General features: G+C 44.5%; 1 protein-coding gene and 1 pseudogene across 1 annotated transcript; both read left to right on the top strand.

Annotated features, from left to right (window-relative positions):
- The first annotated feature begins 1,022 nt into the window (after nucleotides 1-1,022).
- Nucleotides 1,023-11,578, top strand: LOC138667647 (homeobox protein AKR-like). The gene is made up of 2 exons (XM_069755772.1): nucleotides 1,023-1,239; nucleotides 11,111-11,578. The coding sequence occupies exons 1-2, from the start codon at nucleotides 1,027-1,029 to the stop codon at nucleotides 11,246-11,248; spliced, it is 351 nt and encodes a 116-aa protein (XP_069611873.1). The 5' UTR covers nucleotides 1,023-1,026; the 3' UTR covers nucleotides 11,249-11,578.
- LOC138667895 (EKC/KEOPS complex subunit Tp53rkb pseudogene) lies at nucleotides 1,592-2,623 on the top strand (annotated as a pseudogene).
- Nucleotides 11,579-15,359: the final 3,781 nt, after the last annotated feature.

The raw sequence follows: 15,359 nt of genomic DNA, 5'->3' as shown, positions 1-15,359 counted from the left end.
TTTCGGACTTACTAACTATGTTACTATGTTACTATGCTTCCCTGCACTGTAAGCGCCGTCCGTAAAGCAGAGCGGTGATGTCACCGCTGTGCTCTGCTTTACGGCCAGCCAGCGCTGACACAGTGCAGGACAGCAGAACGCCGGAGGACGCCACAGATACTGGAATGTAAGTATGTAGTGTTTTTTTTTTTTTACATTTACACTGGTAACCAGGGTAAACATCGGGTTACTAAGCACGGCCCTGCGCTTAGTAACCCGATGTTTACCCTGGTTACCAGTGAAGACATCGCTGAATCGGCATCACACACGCCGATTCAGCAATGTCTGCGGGAGAGCCAGCGACGAAATAAAGTTGTGGCCTTTCTGCTCCGACCAATGATGTCACAGCAGGATCCTGATCGCTGCTGCGTGCCAAACTCAATGATATCGCTATCCGGGACGCTGCAACGTCACGGATCGCTAGCGATATCGTTCAGTGTGAAGGTACCTTAAATCTACCCTCCCCATGGGGAATACAGGAATGCTCAGCTGAGTTGCTGTGTAGGGCGTAAGGAAGATAGCTGTCAGAGCCAATGGCTTTCAATATTTTTGCATGGCCAGCCTTTATACGGTGACAGTCGACCAATGATTGTCTGTTTACTTATAGGAGTCCCATGAGATTAGTAGTTTACATACTTCTATTTTTCACTATTTTATTCTTTCTATGTTTTATGGCTTATGCACATGATATTGCCTTTTAAGACCCATATCTATCAAATATTTATGGTGTATCCTTTAGGTATGTGATGTCTGATTGAAGGAAGTCTAGACAATGCTAAGTAGGATGACCCTCATGTGTAAATGAAGCCCCTCACCACTCTCTGGCCATTTTCAGGAAGAAACCAGACTCCTGTAGTGCAGTGATGCCTTTCAGTCCTGGTAGATTGTTCATGACGGCCATTTCTACACTATGTAGAACATACATTTTTCATGCTGTGTATATCTCTACCATTGTTTGACCCAATGTTTCTCACCACAGGACCAATTATGGCCAACATAAAGGAATGTATCCTGACTGACAGTGAGCATGACAGCGTGGAGCTGGAAGTTCCCGGGTCAAAGAGGAAGCGCAGAGGCAATCTGCCGAAAGAGGCTGTGAAAGTCCTACACGACTGGTTGTATGAGCACAGACACAATGCTTATCCCTCAGACACGGAGAAAGATATGTTATCTCTACAGACTCGTCTCACAGTGCTGCAGGTACGACCCCCAATGATTTCTTATATATGAGTACATAGTGGTTCTCCTTTGAAGCCAGTATTTTAGGATAGTTGTATAATAATGACACAATAGCGGTGATAGGGGTAACAAAATTGGTTTTCTGGAACCAGTCAATGTTTTTGTACTTGTTGCAAAAAAAAAAAAAAAAAAAAAGATTGAAAGAAAAATGATTTGCCCCCTTAAATAGTGCCTCTCTTGACTTTGTGGTATTGCAGCGTGGCCTTATTGCCTTACATGGGGCTGCTCTGCAATACCATGCAAAGTCTTAGCAGTGCTGTACATGTAGATTTCCAACTGGTTTATAAATGCTCAAAGACAGACCTTGCCGGACATGCTGCGTAAGGATGGTAAAGACCCTAACCAGTACACAATCTCTCGGAAGGGAAACCAAAACCCCGAGTCTCCCCCAATTCAGCAAAGATCAATTGCCTTCTCGTCAATGACACAGATGGAGCACCATACCATACCTGGTATGCTGGCTGTCCCCACTATGGCTGGTAACTTGGTACCTCTGCCTCTGATCTACCCTGTTAGACAACCTGTTCATGCTTTCACTACAGGATGCTTGGGTTTACCCTTTACCATGAATGCTGTGGAGAACAGCGTGGACAGCATAAGCAGGGAGCGGACTCGGCGGTACCTGGGGGGCTGCAGCTCATGAAGCAGGGGGCTGAGGCTCGGGTGTACCGGGGAAGTTTCCTGGGGAAAGCGGCTGTAGTGAAGGAGCGTTTCCCCTGGACGAGAAGCTGACACACCGGCGGACCGCCCAGGAGGTGCGCTCAATCTTCAGGTGCAGGAAGGCAGGTATTGCCACTCCTGTGGTTTATTTTGTTGATTATGTCTCTAACTGCATCTACCTGGAGGATATAGAAGGATCAGTCACTGTTCGGGACTTCATAATGACAGCGCAAGAACATGGCAGCAGCCTGTACAGCCTTGCAGAAAGGATTGGTCAGATATTGGCCTGGATGCATGATGAGGATGTCGTCCATGGGGACCTGACCACCTCGAACATGCTCCTACGGCCTTCACATCCGGACCTGAACCTGGTGCTGATCGATTTCGGCCTGAGCTTCATCTCTGCTCTCCCAGAAGATAAAGGTGTCGACCTTTATGTTTTGGAAAAGGCTTTCCTCAGCACTCACCCCCAGACAGAGGACGTGTTCAGAGCTCTGCTCCAAAGCTACACAGCCGCCTCCAAGAAATCCAGCCCCGTCATTAAAAAACTGGACGAAGTCAGACTGAGAGGCAGGAAGCGGTCCATGGTTGGGTAGACCGTCGTATATAGGACATCCTTTGGGTTGCATTTGATATTCTGTTTATGATGGTAATGAAAATACTATTAAATCTTGATACTTTTTTATGCCAGTGTGATATAGGACAGATGCAATGTTCCTCCAGCCAAAAAGGAAACTCCAACACCACCAGCCATAATCCCGCTCCTGATTTTCTTTCTCAATGGTTTATACTCCAGAGTACTGTTTCTGCCATCAACCATTATTGGCCATTAGGTCATTAAGGGATCATTGACCTGTCATCTGGTCACTCCGTTGTCCCGCTGTCTCTCTCAGCTGTCCCTAGAAGTCAGCGACAGTAAGGGTGTTTATTCGTCACTCATCTCTTCCTGGCAGATAGTCACAGTAGGAGGTCACCCCCTCATTCTTTCAGCTCTTTCTGGTAGTCAGTCATCCATCTTAGGCCTCCATCACATGTCCTAATATTTACGGTACTGGAAAAAAACAGTATCGGAGATGCCCTGTGTTTCATACGTGTGCCGCATCAGTATCACGCGCATCTACACCTGAGACAAGCCAGCATACTTTGCTCTGTTCTCAGGCGCCGGGTGCTGAAGACAGCTCACATTGTCCTCTACTCTCCCTACAATTAGGCTAGGTTCACATTGCGTAAATGGGTTAACGCTAACGGACTGCGTTGCACGGCGAAAATGTCGCAATTAACGCCGTGCAATGGGTCCGGCTATATTCACCTGTCCCGTTCCACCGATGCGCGCTGCTCCATCCTCGACATCCTCTGCCTTTGACGTTCAGTTCAGAGGACGCGATGACGCGCTTAATGCGCGCCGCCCTCTGACTGAACAGTCACAGCCAGAGGACCCGGAAGACGGAGCGGCACGCAGCAGTGGATCAGGGCCAGGTGACTATAGCAAGTGCCGTGGGCCTGAGCTAGTGCCGACTCAGGCACCTGACCCCCACAGCGCGCCGGTGTCCCCGCCTACTCAGGCCCCCCAGCACTCGGCGCCCAGCGACGATAGGGGAGTATGTTATTTTTTTTTTTATTGCAGCAGCATACAGAGCATATAATACTATGGAGCATCTTATGGGGGCCATCAACCTTTATGGAGCAGCATACAGGGCATATACTATGGAGCATCTTATGGGGGCCATCAACCTTTATGGAGCAGCGTATGGGGCATATGGATGGGAGCAGCAAATTACAGAACAATGGCGCAGGATGGGAGCAGCACATGACAGAATAGGGCAGCACATGACAGAACGGGGGTGCAGGATGGCAGCAGCACATGACAGAACGGGGTGCAGGATGCAAGCATCACATGACAGAGTGGGGGCACAGGATGGGAGTAGCACATTACAGAACTGTAGCGCAGGATGGGACCACCACATGACAGGATTGGGGTACAGGATGGGACCACCACATGACAGCATTGGGGTACAGGATTGGAGCACATGACAGGATGAGTGCTCAGGAAGACAGTAGCACATCACAAGATGGAGGCACACAAAACAAGATGGGGGCTGCACATGACAGGATGGGGGCGCAAGATGGTAGCAGCACATGACAAGATTAGGGCGCAGGATGAAAGAAACATACCAGGATGGAGACCATATACCAATATAAATGCTCACCACCCAGGCGTAGAACGGGTTCAATAACTAGTTATGTGTAACAGCTTTAAGCTGTGGAGAGTCATGAAGTTCCCGTGTACATTAGATCACCTATTGGCAGGTTTAGCAATTTAATCTATTAGTTATGAGAACTGTTACTGAGATATTAAATGTCTATAGCCAATTTTTTTACTTTGATCTATAAACAAGTGGGGGGGGGGCTGTAATAAGCGCAGTGGGATTGGTTCAAAGGGGATAAAACGGGGCGGGTGCTTAGGTTGAGGAGGGGCGGGTTTTGGGGCAAAAAGCGCGGGAAGGGACACTGCACGTTGCATCAGCAAGGAGAGAAGACCCACCCACCCTCCCTTTTTTGGGGTTGGGGCTTGGGTGATTAGTTTGGGTTGGGGCATCTGGAATTAACCAGGTTATTTACTTCTAGGGAGTTCATGTTCATATTTTCGTCACAGTGGCTGGTTTGGCGGGGGGGTGGGGTTCTTGGAGTTGAGGTTTTATGGGGTTGATCTGGCTTTGGTTTACAGGCTCTGGAAGGGGAGTTTACCTCGAGAGCTTTGGAGTTTATTTGCCCGGAAACGGGTTACATGGTCCCTCGAGCTGGTGGTTACGGCTGAGGGTAAAGAAGGTTTTTGTTATAAGTTTGTGGGGGGGCCCATGGTGTGCCAGATTTTTTAGCTCCAAGAACCCTCCCCTCAAGTTTTTTACACAATTGTATAATTGGTGTTATTTATGCTTGTTTTGTCAATAAAATGGCCGCTGTGGCCAATTTATCCAAAGAAAAGAATGGTCATGTCTTAATTCGTTCGGTACTAAGCATTTTTTATGGGGAATTTGGTATTGAGTGGGGTGGATGATGTCATTAGAATGAAGGACCAATCTTGGTGATACGCAGTCAAGTGTGGTGCTTATTTTGCATGCTAGACATGGGGAGATCACTGTTTGACTTGTCACATGTGCTATCACTTAATATAATTATCTCCTGGTAAAAGACAAATGTTAAGTGTGTTGGTGAATCAGGGAGACTGTGTACATTGCACAGACTGCTGAGATTGTGCACAGCAATATACATAAAGGAATTAAGCTGGCTCCATATCCATTATGTTAAAGTCTGCTAAATTGGGATGGTGGCCTCCTGACTCTCCTACATTGGAAGATATGAGAAGAATCAGCTCTTGAGTTGAGCATTCAGGTGTATGATGGAATCATTAGAGACAGCTATCAGAAGGCATTTTAACACAATCCTATGAGTTTCTGAGGAAGACAAATATAGCCTTTTGATAAAAAAAAAATTCAGTTTCTTGAAAAGCAAGAGTTGAAGGGCTTTCATGTAATTAAAGGCAACCTGTCACTTGATTTTAGCTGCGCAAACTATGCACAACGTGAATCACTGCCTAAGTTTAAAGATCCAGCTGACAGAGATGGAATGAGTCTGATGCAACGTCTCACCGCCACACTACAGGAGATTGAGCAGTGTGGAGGGGTAATCTCAACACATCTTGCCGAATCTTTAAACTATGCTTCTTCTAAAACACTGAAACGATTCAGAGAAAAAAAAACCTGGTTGCAATTGTGCTGCCAGGCCCTAAGTCATGCTGTCTGAAAATTGAGCAATGTGAATCAAGCGTCAGGTTCTCTTTAAGATACTGATGGCCTCCAGATCAGATAGCTTTATCTTATCAGATAGATGGGGGTCCATCATCCAGCACCCACACTACACAGCTGTTTTCAACTGTGGAGTTGATTGGATGTAAGCAATGAACTTAGCAGAACAGCACAGCTCTGTTCAACGTGTTCTGTCTATACCCAACTACTGTTGCAGAGATCATATTCACTTTTAATAGGAGGTTGAGGGAAGGTTATGAAGTACCATGCTGAATGATGGTGAAGTCAGAGGACTAAGTAAGGGAAGAAAGAAAATGTGTAGGAAGATGTTCCATGTATTAAGTGAAATGTTCATGAAGTTATGCACCCACTATCTTTTGTACATAACTCCCACCAAGTTACTGTTCGGTAAAAGACCGTTCCATTTTAAGTAGTTGTCTCTCTCATTGAGCTTTGTAAAACCTGGTCCTGGCCAGCCAAAGTCACCGGCAACCATGCTGCCTGCAAGGGTGTGACATCCCGAAGCTAAGGTCCACACACCCAGCCAGGACCCCATCTTCATGTATTATGCCAGGGCAGGAAAGACTTCTCACAAACTAAATAACCAACAAGGGAAGAACACCGGTTTACAGAAAAGAAACCCTGTAAAAATGTATATAACCTTTATTAAATATTGATTAAGAACAAATAGGTAGAAATACCCTAAAGTAGAATAGCCTATATGGTTTGGGCTATAGAAAATTGTAAGGGGATATCTTCCCCTGGTATGACTAGGATGATATCTACCCAGGCACTAATAACCTCTATTAGAAAAGATAGAGATGTAAGCCCACCTTAAGATATCATGCAGTAGTACCTTGAACCAGTGACAAGAGAGTGCTGCCGCTTACTCATTCAATAGATGTGTAGAAATGGGTGATATTTCCCTAGACACTACAAAAAACACCTATATATCTGCCTACCTAGATGCGGAGGTTGGCACCCTAACACGAGAATGGCACCCCCGCTCGTACGGTGGCTGTCCCTAATCTCCTGCTTATACCCTATAAGATGATAGTTGGAAATAGAAGGCCAGACGGCCTGTCACAATCGTGTAATGGTATATTGTGTTGTATAAAATGAATGGGACCAACCAGAAATGTGATGTAAGAGAGGAGACAGAATATGTCATTCATCCCCCATGTACACAATATCAGGTGTATAAACACGTACAGAATAGGCGTCTAGGGACTCAGCAACATCTTGATAACACCATATCATTGGCCCCATATAAGTATTGGGAATTTACTGGTACTACTATAGAGCAACATGATCAAAAAATGATAGATGCAATTCAGATGTCATAACATGCCAGCATACCACCCAGCTAGCAGAAAAAAGCCAATAGGTGCATAATGTGCCCCTATGATATAGGTACCTTGATAATACAATTTATACTCATCTGTTAGTCTGTGGTGTATAGACAGTTTAGGGTCCCGATGAAGAGACTCCTTACATGAAACAAATAGACTCTCGACGTGTTTCCCCTACACACGGGTTCATCAGGAGAGATTCAATAATCACATGACAGTAGAGAGTTGTCCAAAAAAAAGGCTGCAGACTACACATAGAAACATCCTCCTTAATGTGGTATGCCAGCTGCTTCCTGTTTGGCGGGTATACCCAGATTCGCCACTCCTCCAAACGGTCTATGAGAGAGCCCTGCATTGGGGTGAGCAGCGCCATTACCTTGAAGACAAGTCGCACCAATCTACAGTGCACATGCTCCCCCTCCTGGGAGATGCTAGATGTACAGGTCACATGAACCGATAAGATCACTACACACTGCATACAGCGCATGCGTCGGTCTTACATCAGCTATATTATGGCAAACAGCCAAACACTACCGCGCATGCGCCGCCAACAGGGAAACTGCGTAATTAAGCACAGTGTTAACCCATGTGTATAGCAGCCAACCAGTGTGTAGGGCCCACGCTTTGTGTCCGGATCATCCCCCCAAGGCAACATATCCTGCTAAAGTATAGACATTGCCCTATATGCACCAACATACAAACGCAATCTATTACACACACTGCCACCCGGACTACATTTAAACACAATGTTACAAGAAGGAGCATATATTTGCATTCTAAAGCTGCAATGTTACAAACAGGAGCACATATTTACACAGATAACCATACTTTTTTTTTTAAAATCAGAATAGTGCCCCCATAATACCAGGTATCTAAGACAAGGAAAGAAAATAATGCCAAAGATTAACAAAAGATATATAGAAAGATATGCGATATAATGACTGGATAAAACCTAACAGTCCTGATTCTGGCTAGTGATAAAGGACATTTGAATCATAAAGCAACAATAATTTTGTTGCTCATTTAAGCCATCCGGCACAAGAGTTCGTAGTTTGAATATCTATTGACATTCTTTTTGAAGAAGTTTATTTAAATTCCCACCCCATGGGTTCCGTCGCATTACCTCAAGGACACAGAATGACAGCACCTTGGGATCATCTTGATGAACAAACCTAACATGTTTTGCTAGAGGTGTATCCCTTTTGTGCTTGATGTCACCAAGATGTTTGCCAATGCGCCTGCGTAGGTCCCTTTTTGTTTTCCCGACATAATTGAGTGGACACAAGCAGGAAGCCATGTATACTACCCCTTCTGTCTTACAGTTTGCAAAGTCTCAAATAAAATAGACCCTTTCTGATGTGGTACCCCAAAAGGATTTCTCCCTTCTAACCCACGGGCAGAACTTACAGTCTCCACATCTAAAAGTACCACACGGTTTGCGGTCTAACCACGTGCCAGGTGGTTTCCCTTTTTCGTAGAAACTGTGGACCAATCGGTCTCTGATGGATCTAACCTTCCGGTAAGTAATTTTAGGGGTTGGTGGGATGAAATCTCTTAACTCGGGATCAGCTCTTAGTATCCCAGTGTTTCCTGAGGATTCTTTGTACAACATTGGATTTGTTGTCAAACATGCCAATAATTCTTGGAACATCAGGCCTATCAGCTCTGGGTGATGGATGCATCAAATCATGGCGGCCACACCCTGCCACACTCAGCAACATCTTGATAACACCATATCATTGGCCCCATATAAGTATTGGGAATTTACTGGTACTACTATAGAGCAACATGATCAAAAAATGATAGATACAATTCAGATGTCATAACATGCCAGCATACCACCCAGCTAGCAGATAAAAGCCAATAGGTGCATAATGTGCCCCTATGATATAGGTACCTTGCTATATCTCACCCTCGGCTACCACCATTTGCCACGTTACACATGTTGCCCAATCCGTAGGCAGCATGTATCAGACGCTGGTTAAATTAATTCAAACAGGTATGTCTGACTCTGAAACACAGCGGCGTTTCAGAGAAAAACATTCTTTAAAAGCCGCTGGTGATAAAGACCGCACTGTAGACTAGTCGGACATCACAGTGTTCCGGAGTGAAACATACCTGGCCGAGTGGATATATCTAGTGTCTGACACATGCTGCACACGGTGTGGGCAGTACGTATCAGCTGAGGTTTACGTTAAGTTCTGAGAATACTATTTTCTGAAGCTAAAAAGGTATTAAATCACTGCTTTTAGTTTCATTTTATGTGTCTTCTAGGTTTATATGATATTCTGGACCCAATTAAGACTGGCATTGTGCCCAGTATTGGCAGAGCTGGCAGAAACTAGTGCAAAAACCACAAACATCACAAAAGTTTTATATAACTTCGAATTGTGCAAAAGTTTTGTGACACTTCAAGATATGATGCATACTCCCGACTCGACGGTTTCTGGCTTGACTCAATTCACCTGCATTGAGCGAGGCCACGGCCATCTTGTCAGAATGTGGCCAGGAGTATGCAGATTACATTCTTTACATGACCACTGGCTCCCTGTGTCGGCGCTGGAGAATCCTCACAGCGTGCAGAAGATTCAGAAGTCTGTAGTCACAGGACTGAACAACCCCTTTAAGACATATTAAAAAATCTGCTAAATCTGCTAAATCACTCCACTGAATGCAGTGACATTAGTAACGCTCAGGCACTGCTCCATTAAAGCTCGTAACTGAGTTAATCAGACATTTATCACCTATTGGATGAGAAGTGATAAATATCCCTTGTGGGATAACCCCTTTACATTTTAACTTATTACAGCTAATTTTTAGGTAATGGAAACATATAAATGTGAAAAAATATATAGAACCAAAAAGTGACGCTCCCGCCCCCACCCCTCCATTCTATATGGAACAATTGCTGCCGGTTATTACACGCAGCGATATTCGCATGTGTTCCCTGAACCGTGCAGATTCACCGCCCCTAATACATTGTACGGGTGAAATTTCTCTTGCGAGGCTCGAATCTCAGAAAGATAAAAAGACATGCTGCGTCCTGGAAAGACGCGCCGCATGTTCGTCTGATAAACAGGCATAGGTGAACGAATAGTGGGCAGGCTCGGACTGGCCCACAGGGTAACAGGGGAATCGCCCGGTGGGCCCCTGTGCAGGTCTGGGCCACCAACCCCACTGTATGGGCAGTACTTGGCATAATTCACATGATTTACTCTGTACAGAAAAAAATAGCATATCATCATTCAGTAACCAAACTAGCTAGTTTGTTATTATGTAGAGATATAGGTAACTTTGTGTCTGAGGGTAGTATAATATTTGTATGCAGGTGAAAAGTGGGCCCCCAAAGTCAATGTTACTGGTGGGCCCTTGGCACACCAGTCCGACACTGATAGTGGGCATAAGATTTCTTGAAATCCCGTCCTCTGTGCCGTAACATCTGGATGCTGTGGATTGGACGCTGCACAAGTATGCAGCATTCAACCTGCAGCGTTTATCGTGTGCACAAATCCTTACAGTAAACCGGTCACTAGGTTTTTTCTACACCGTCTGAGAAGAAACCCTTACTCCAGAATCACATTACATACTGGACCTGTTTGTATATTTTAGATAAAACCTGTAATTTATCTTCTGCAGGTCTAGCATTGCAGCAGGTTTACTATTCCTCTAATGATAATCGCATGATGATAAAACAGTGATTTTATCAAAACTACACTAAGCAGCCCAGTAAGTGACACATGGCAGGAATCAGGGTTACAGGTCTCGGACTATATATTGCCCTGCTCTCAGATTAGTATGATGATGCCCCCACATACGTGCACATGGTATGATGCCCCCACAGCCACATTGTGTACTTTTGTGTAAACCGCTGCAGAAAACACAAGGATAAAAAGCACAAAATCAGTATTTATGCAAGGTGAGAACTTGGCCTTGAAGATTGCACTGTAATCAATTAGAGCAATTATACCCATGAAAACCTTTGACTATTTTGAATCTATTTTCATCTGTATTCCATAGAGCTGGCCATACACGAGAAGACTGTCGGATGAGCGAGGATTTGGCCAATCGTCCGTCCAACAGCCATCTAAACCGACTGTTCAACAGAAGCGATTGCTCGGCCCAGCACTCTTCTGCTCTCTAAGAGAGCGCCACTGACATGTCAGCTGTCAGCTTAGCTCAGAGAGAACAATGCGATCAGCAGTCCAAAATTGGACATACATGATTGACAGCTGCCCCTATCATCAGTTGATGGCGCTCCCATACAAATTGGACCATCAATCGAACCCATCGATATTGGCTGAAGGGAACCTGAACTTAATGGGTCTGAAAATTAGTAGTGAAGGGAGCACAGCATGAGGCAAACACTGATCTGGCTGAGCAAGGATTGAAACTCATCTATTCTGGAAAAAGCATGGAAATCTATTGTAATTCATTGTTGTCAAGATTTTTTGTCTTTTCATTAAAAGAATGGACATTTGCAACTAATTACCATTAAATACACAGGTGTGTTGTATAAATATCATGCCTAAAAAGAGGTCTGTGTTTTTTATGTTGTGAGAAGGCAATGACTGAAGGTTTTGTTGAAACGCTTTGTTTCCTTCAGACATTTTATTTGACATGAATGTTTTTCTCTCTGTCTAAAGTAGATGCCAAAGAACAGGGAAGGGGGTGGGATGTCACAAAATGGAGCCTGTGGCTACAGGAAGCTGTATTAGGGGGAAAGCCTCTTTCCTATCACCCACAATGTCAGATTTCACATGCACCCTGCACTATTAAATGTGAAGGTGGACAAAGGGGGGGGGGGGGTTGTTTGCTCAAAAATTGTTAGCTTGAGATCTCCTTGGCTGGAGAAAAACAATCAGCCTGGTTGGTGGAGGAGCAAGTGATAATTCTTATGGTACCTTCACATTTAGCGACGCTGCAGCAATCCAGACAACAATCCCGATCACTGCAGCATCGCTGTTTGGCCACTGGAGAGCTGTCACAGGGCCCGATGTTTACCCTGGTTACCAGCGTAAATGTAAAAAAAAAAAATACATACTTACCTTCCGTTGTCTGTCCTTCGGCGTTCTGCTTCTCTGCACTGTGTAAGCACAGCGGCCGGAAAGCAGAGCAGTGATGTCACCGCTGTGCTCTGCTTTCCGGCCGCTGTGCTTACACAGTGCAGAGAAGCAGAACGCCGGAGGACAGACAGCGGAAGGTAAGTATGAAGTGTTTTTTTTTTTTTAACTTTTACGCTAAAACATTAATCTGATCATATTACTTGAAGAGTAGAGATCATAAAAGAGCATTGTGTTTGAGGATCTGTGAAAAAGTCAATAGTATTTTCCAAAAACACTATAAAAACCATTTTGCCACAAGGCACTGTGCACATCATGACTTGTCTTTACATTTTGGGTATTTTAGAAACTAAGCAGAAACACCCATGTTCTCAAAAGCTGCTAATTCAGAAATGATAGATGTGTTTCAATCAGGTCCCCCAAAAACTGATGGATCTTATTAAATAGGGCACATCAGGTTCACAGTGTTTTTGACATCAAAAACATTACAGCAAATTCCGTGTTCTCACAAACTTGTGCCCTCATTAGCCCATGTAGGCGACAATGGCTGTCAGATGCATGTGGCAGCGCAGCATGAGACGTTCCCTTAGTAAATGTGCCCTGATGTCCAATCTAACAGACAACCCTTTCAGGGTATGTGCACACGTTGCGGATTTTCCTGCGGATCTGCAGAGGATTTGGCGCTGTGGATTCACAGCAGTTTTCCATGCGTTGTACAGTACCATGTAATCCTATGGAAAACCAAATCCTCAGTGCACATGCTGCGGAAAATACCTCGCGGAAACGCAGCGGTTTATTTTCCGCAGCATGTCAATTCTTTCTGCGGATTCCGCAGTGTTTTACACCTATTTCATAATGGGAATCTACAGGTGTAAAAATGCAGGCGAAATCCGCACAAAATCCGCAACGTGTGCACATACCCTCAAAGTCAGCACAACAAAGCAATTGGACATTTGTGAATGAACATAAATAATTCCTGTTATTGTATTTAATTTTCTGCTGATCAATATAAAATTGTAAACTGAATTTGGATTCATTGATGGTTCACAATAAAACATAAAAACACCTTAATCCAAGTAGAAAAACCAGGGGGAATAACAGTTATGATTTAATAATTTGTATAACACTAACATACCCTGCAGCAATGTTTGCAAATTAGATAAAAAAGATATATGCAGAGAAAGGCTTAAATAAATAGCAAATATTATAAGGGGTTGTCTACCTTTAGGGAGATTTTTTATTTTAGTGCATGTATTTAAGGCTTAAAATGATTCAATTGTGTCTTATTAAAAATGTTGCACAGGTTGTATTTTATAGGCTGTTAGATTTCCTGCACATTCAACTGTGAAGCCGTCTGTGGTCATAAATAAGCTGAGAAGAGCTCAGAAAAAGATGAAATGATCTACAAACTCTCCCTTATTCCTACTATCCACATTACACTAATGTTTGCTGCACCAATTGATGTCAACAGGTTTGATCAAGAGTCTAAAATGTATGGGGGCCCAGGACAACTGAGCGTGGGGGAAATAATGGTCAGACATGTCCAAATTTCTGATCCTCTTGTTCTCCTGGAGATAAGCCACTGGATGACATGTCTGTCAGTGGCTGTCTCATAGAAACCATAGTAATGCTTGCCCGAGCAAGCACTCCTGTGTATGGGAGAGCTGGCCAGGATGGATGAAGAAAAAGATGGCAGAACCATAGTTTGGCCCACAGCCATATAATGGGAATGACGGGCACTAGGTGAAGTTGACACAAGCATATATAAAATTGCCTGATTTTCTTCCTGAATAAATGGACAATTTTTCACCTGTATTGTAATTCGTGTTCAATCCATATAGCATCATTTTTATACATCAGCCATTAATAAAAATCAGAGCAGATGCAATACAGTTCTGGATGGGATGCAATGTTTTCTGAGCACCCTGTTATGAACAGGTGATTCAGAACCACAATGGACCTAGTGGTTAAGCGCACACAAGTGACCTGTTTAGTTACAAAAAAGGACGAGCTCTGAGACGTGGGAACTCTGCTGACCGCAATCCCTGATCCTATCATACCACACTAAAGGTAGCCGTGGAGCGCTCCTGTCCAGAACCTAGGCGCCTCGTCACAGCCTGAGAAACTAGCTAACCTGAAGATGGAAAAATAAGCCTACCTTGCCTCAGAGAAATTCCCCAAAGGAAAAGGCAGCCCCCCACATATAATGACTGTGAGTAAGATGAAAATACAAACAAAGAGATGAAAATAGATTTTAGCAAAGTGAGGCCCGACTTACTGAATAGACCGAGGATAGGAAAGATAGCTTTGCGGTCAGCACAAACACCTACAAACAACCACCCAGAGGGGACAAAAAGACCCTCCGCACCGACTAACGGTACGGAGGTGCTCCCTCTGTGTCTCAGAGCTTCCAGCAGCAAGAAAAACCAATATAGCAAGCTGGACAGAAAATTTAGGAAACAAAGTAACATAAGCAAAACTTAGCTCATGCAAGGCAGACAGGCCACAGGAACATCCAGGAGAAAGCAAGGCCAATACTGGAACATTGACTGGAGGCCAGGAACAAAGAACTAGGTGGAGTTAAGTAGAGCAGCACCTAACGACTTAACCTCGTCACCTGCGGAAGGAAACTCATAGACAGAACCAGCCGAAGTACCACTCATTACCACAGGAGGGAGCTTGACCACAGAATTCACAACAGTACCCCCCCCTTGAGGAGGGGTCACCGAACCCTCACCAGAGCCCCCAGGCCGACCAGGATGAGCCAAATGAAAGGCACGAACCAGATCGGCAGCATGAACATCAGAGGCAAAGACCCAGGAATTATCTTCCTGACCATAACCCTTCCACTTAACCAGGTACTGGAGTTTCCGTCTCGAAATACGAGAATCCAAAATCTTCTCCACTATATACTCCAACTCCCCCTCAACCAAAACCGGGGCAGGAGGATCAACGGATGGAACCATAGGTGCCACGTATCTCACCAACAATGACCTATGGAACACGTTATGGATGGAAAAAGAAGCTGGAAGGGTCAAACGAAAAGACACAGGATTAAGAACCTCAGAAATCCTATACGGACCAATGAAACGAGGCTTAAACTTAGGAGAAGAATCTTTCATAGGGATATAACGAGATGACAACCAAACCAAATCCCCAACACGAAGTCGGGGACCCACACAGCGTCTGCAGTTAGCGAAACGCTG

This window comes from Ranitomeya imitator, chromosome 2 (genome assembly GCF_032444005.1).
Source record: "Ranitomeya imitator isolate aRanImi1 chromosome 2, aRanImi1.pri, whole genome shotgun sequence".
NCBI lineage: Eukaryota > Metazoa > Chordata > Amphibia > Anura > Dendrobatidae > Ranitomeya > Ranitomeya imitator.
Note: the sequence above shows the minus strand (reverse complement) of the source record. Positions and strands in the feature narration are given on the sequence as shown.

What these genes read in the sequence shown, in the direction of transcription:
- LOC138667647 (XM_069755772.1), top strand. Translation starts at nt 1,027, where the DNA reads ATGGCCAACATAAAGGAATGTATCCTGACTGACAGTGAGCATGACAGC. An exon ending in CTCGTCTCACAGTGCTGCAG is followed by an intron (nt 1,240 to 11,110) that starts GTACGACCCCCA and finishes TGTATTCCATAG; the next exon opens with AGCTGGCCATACACGAGAAG.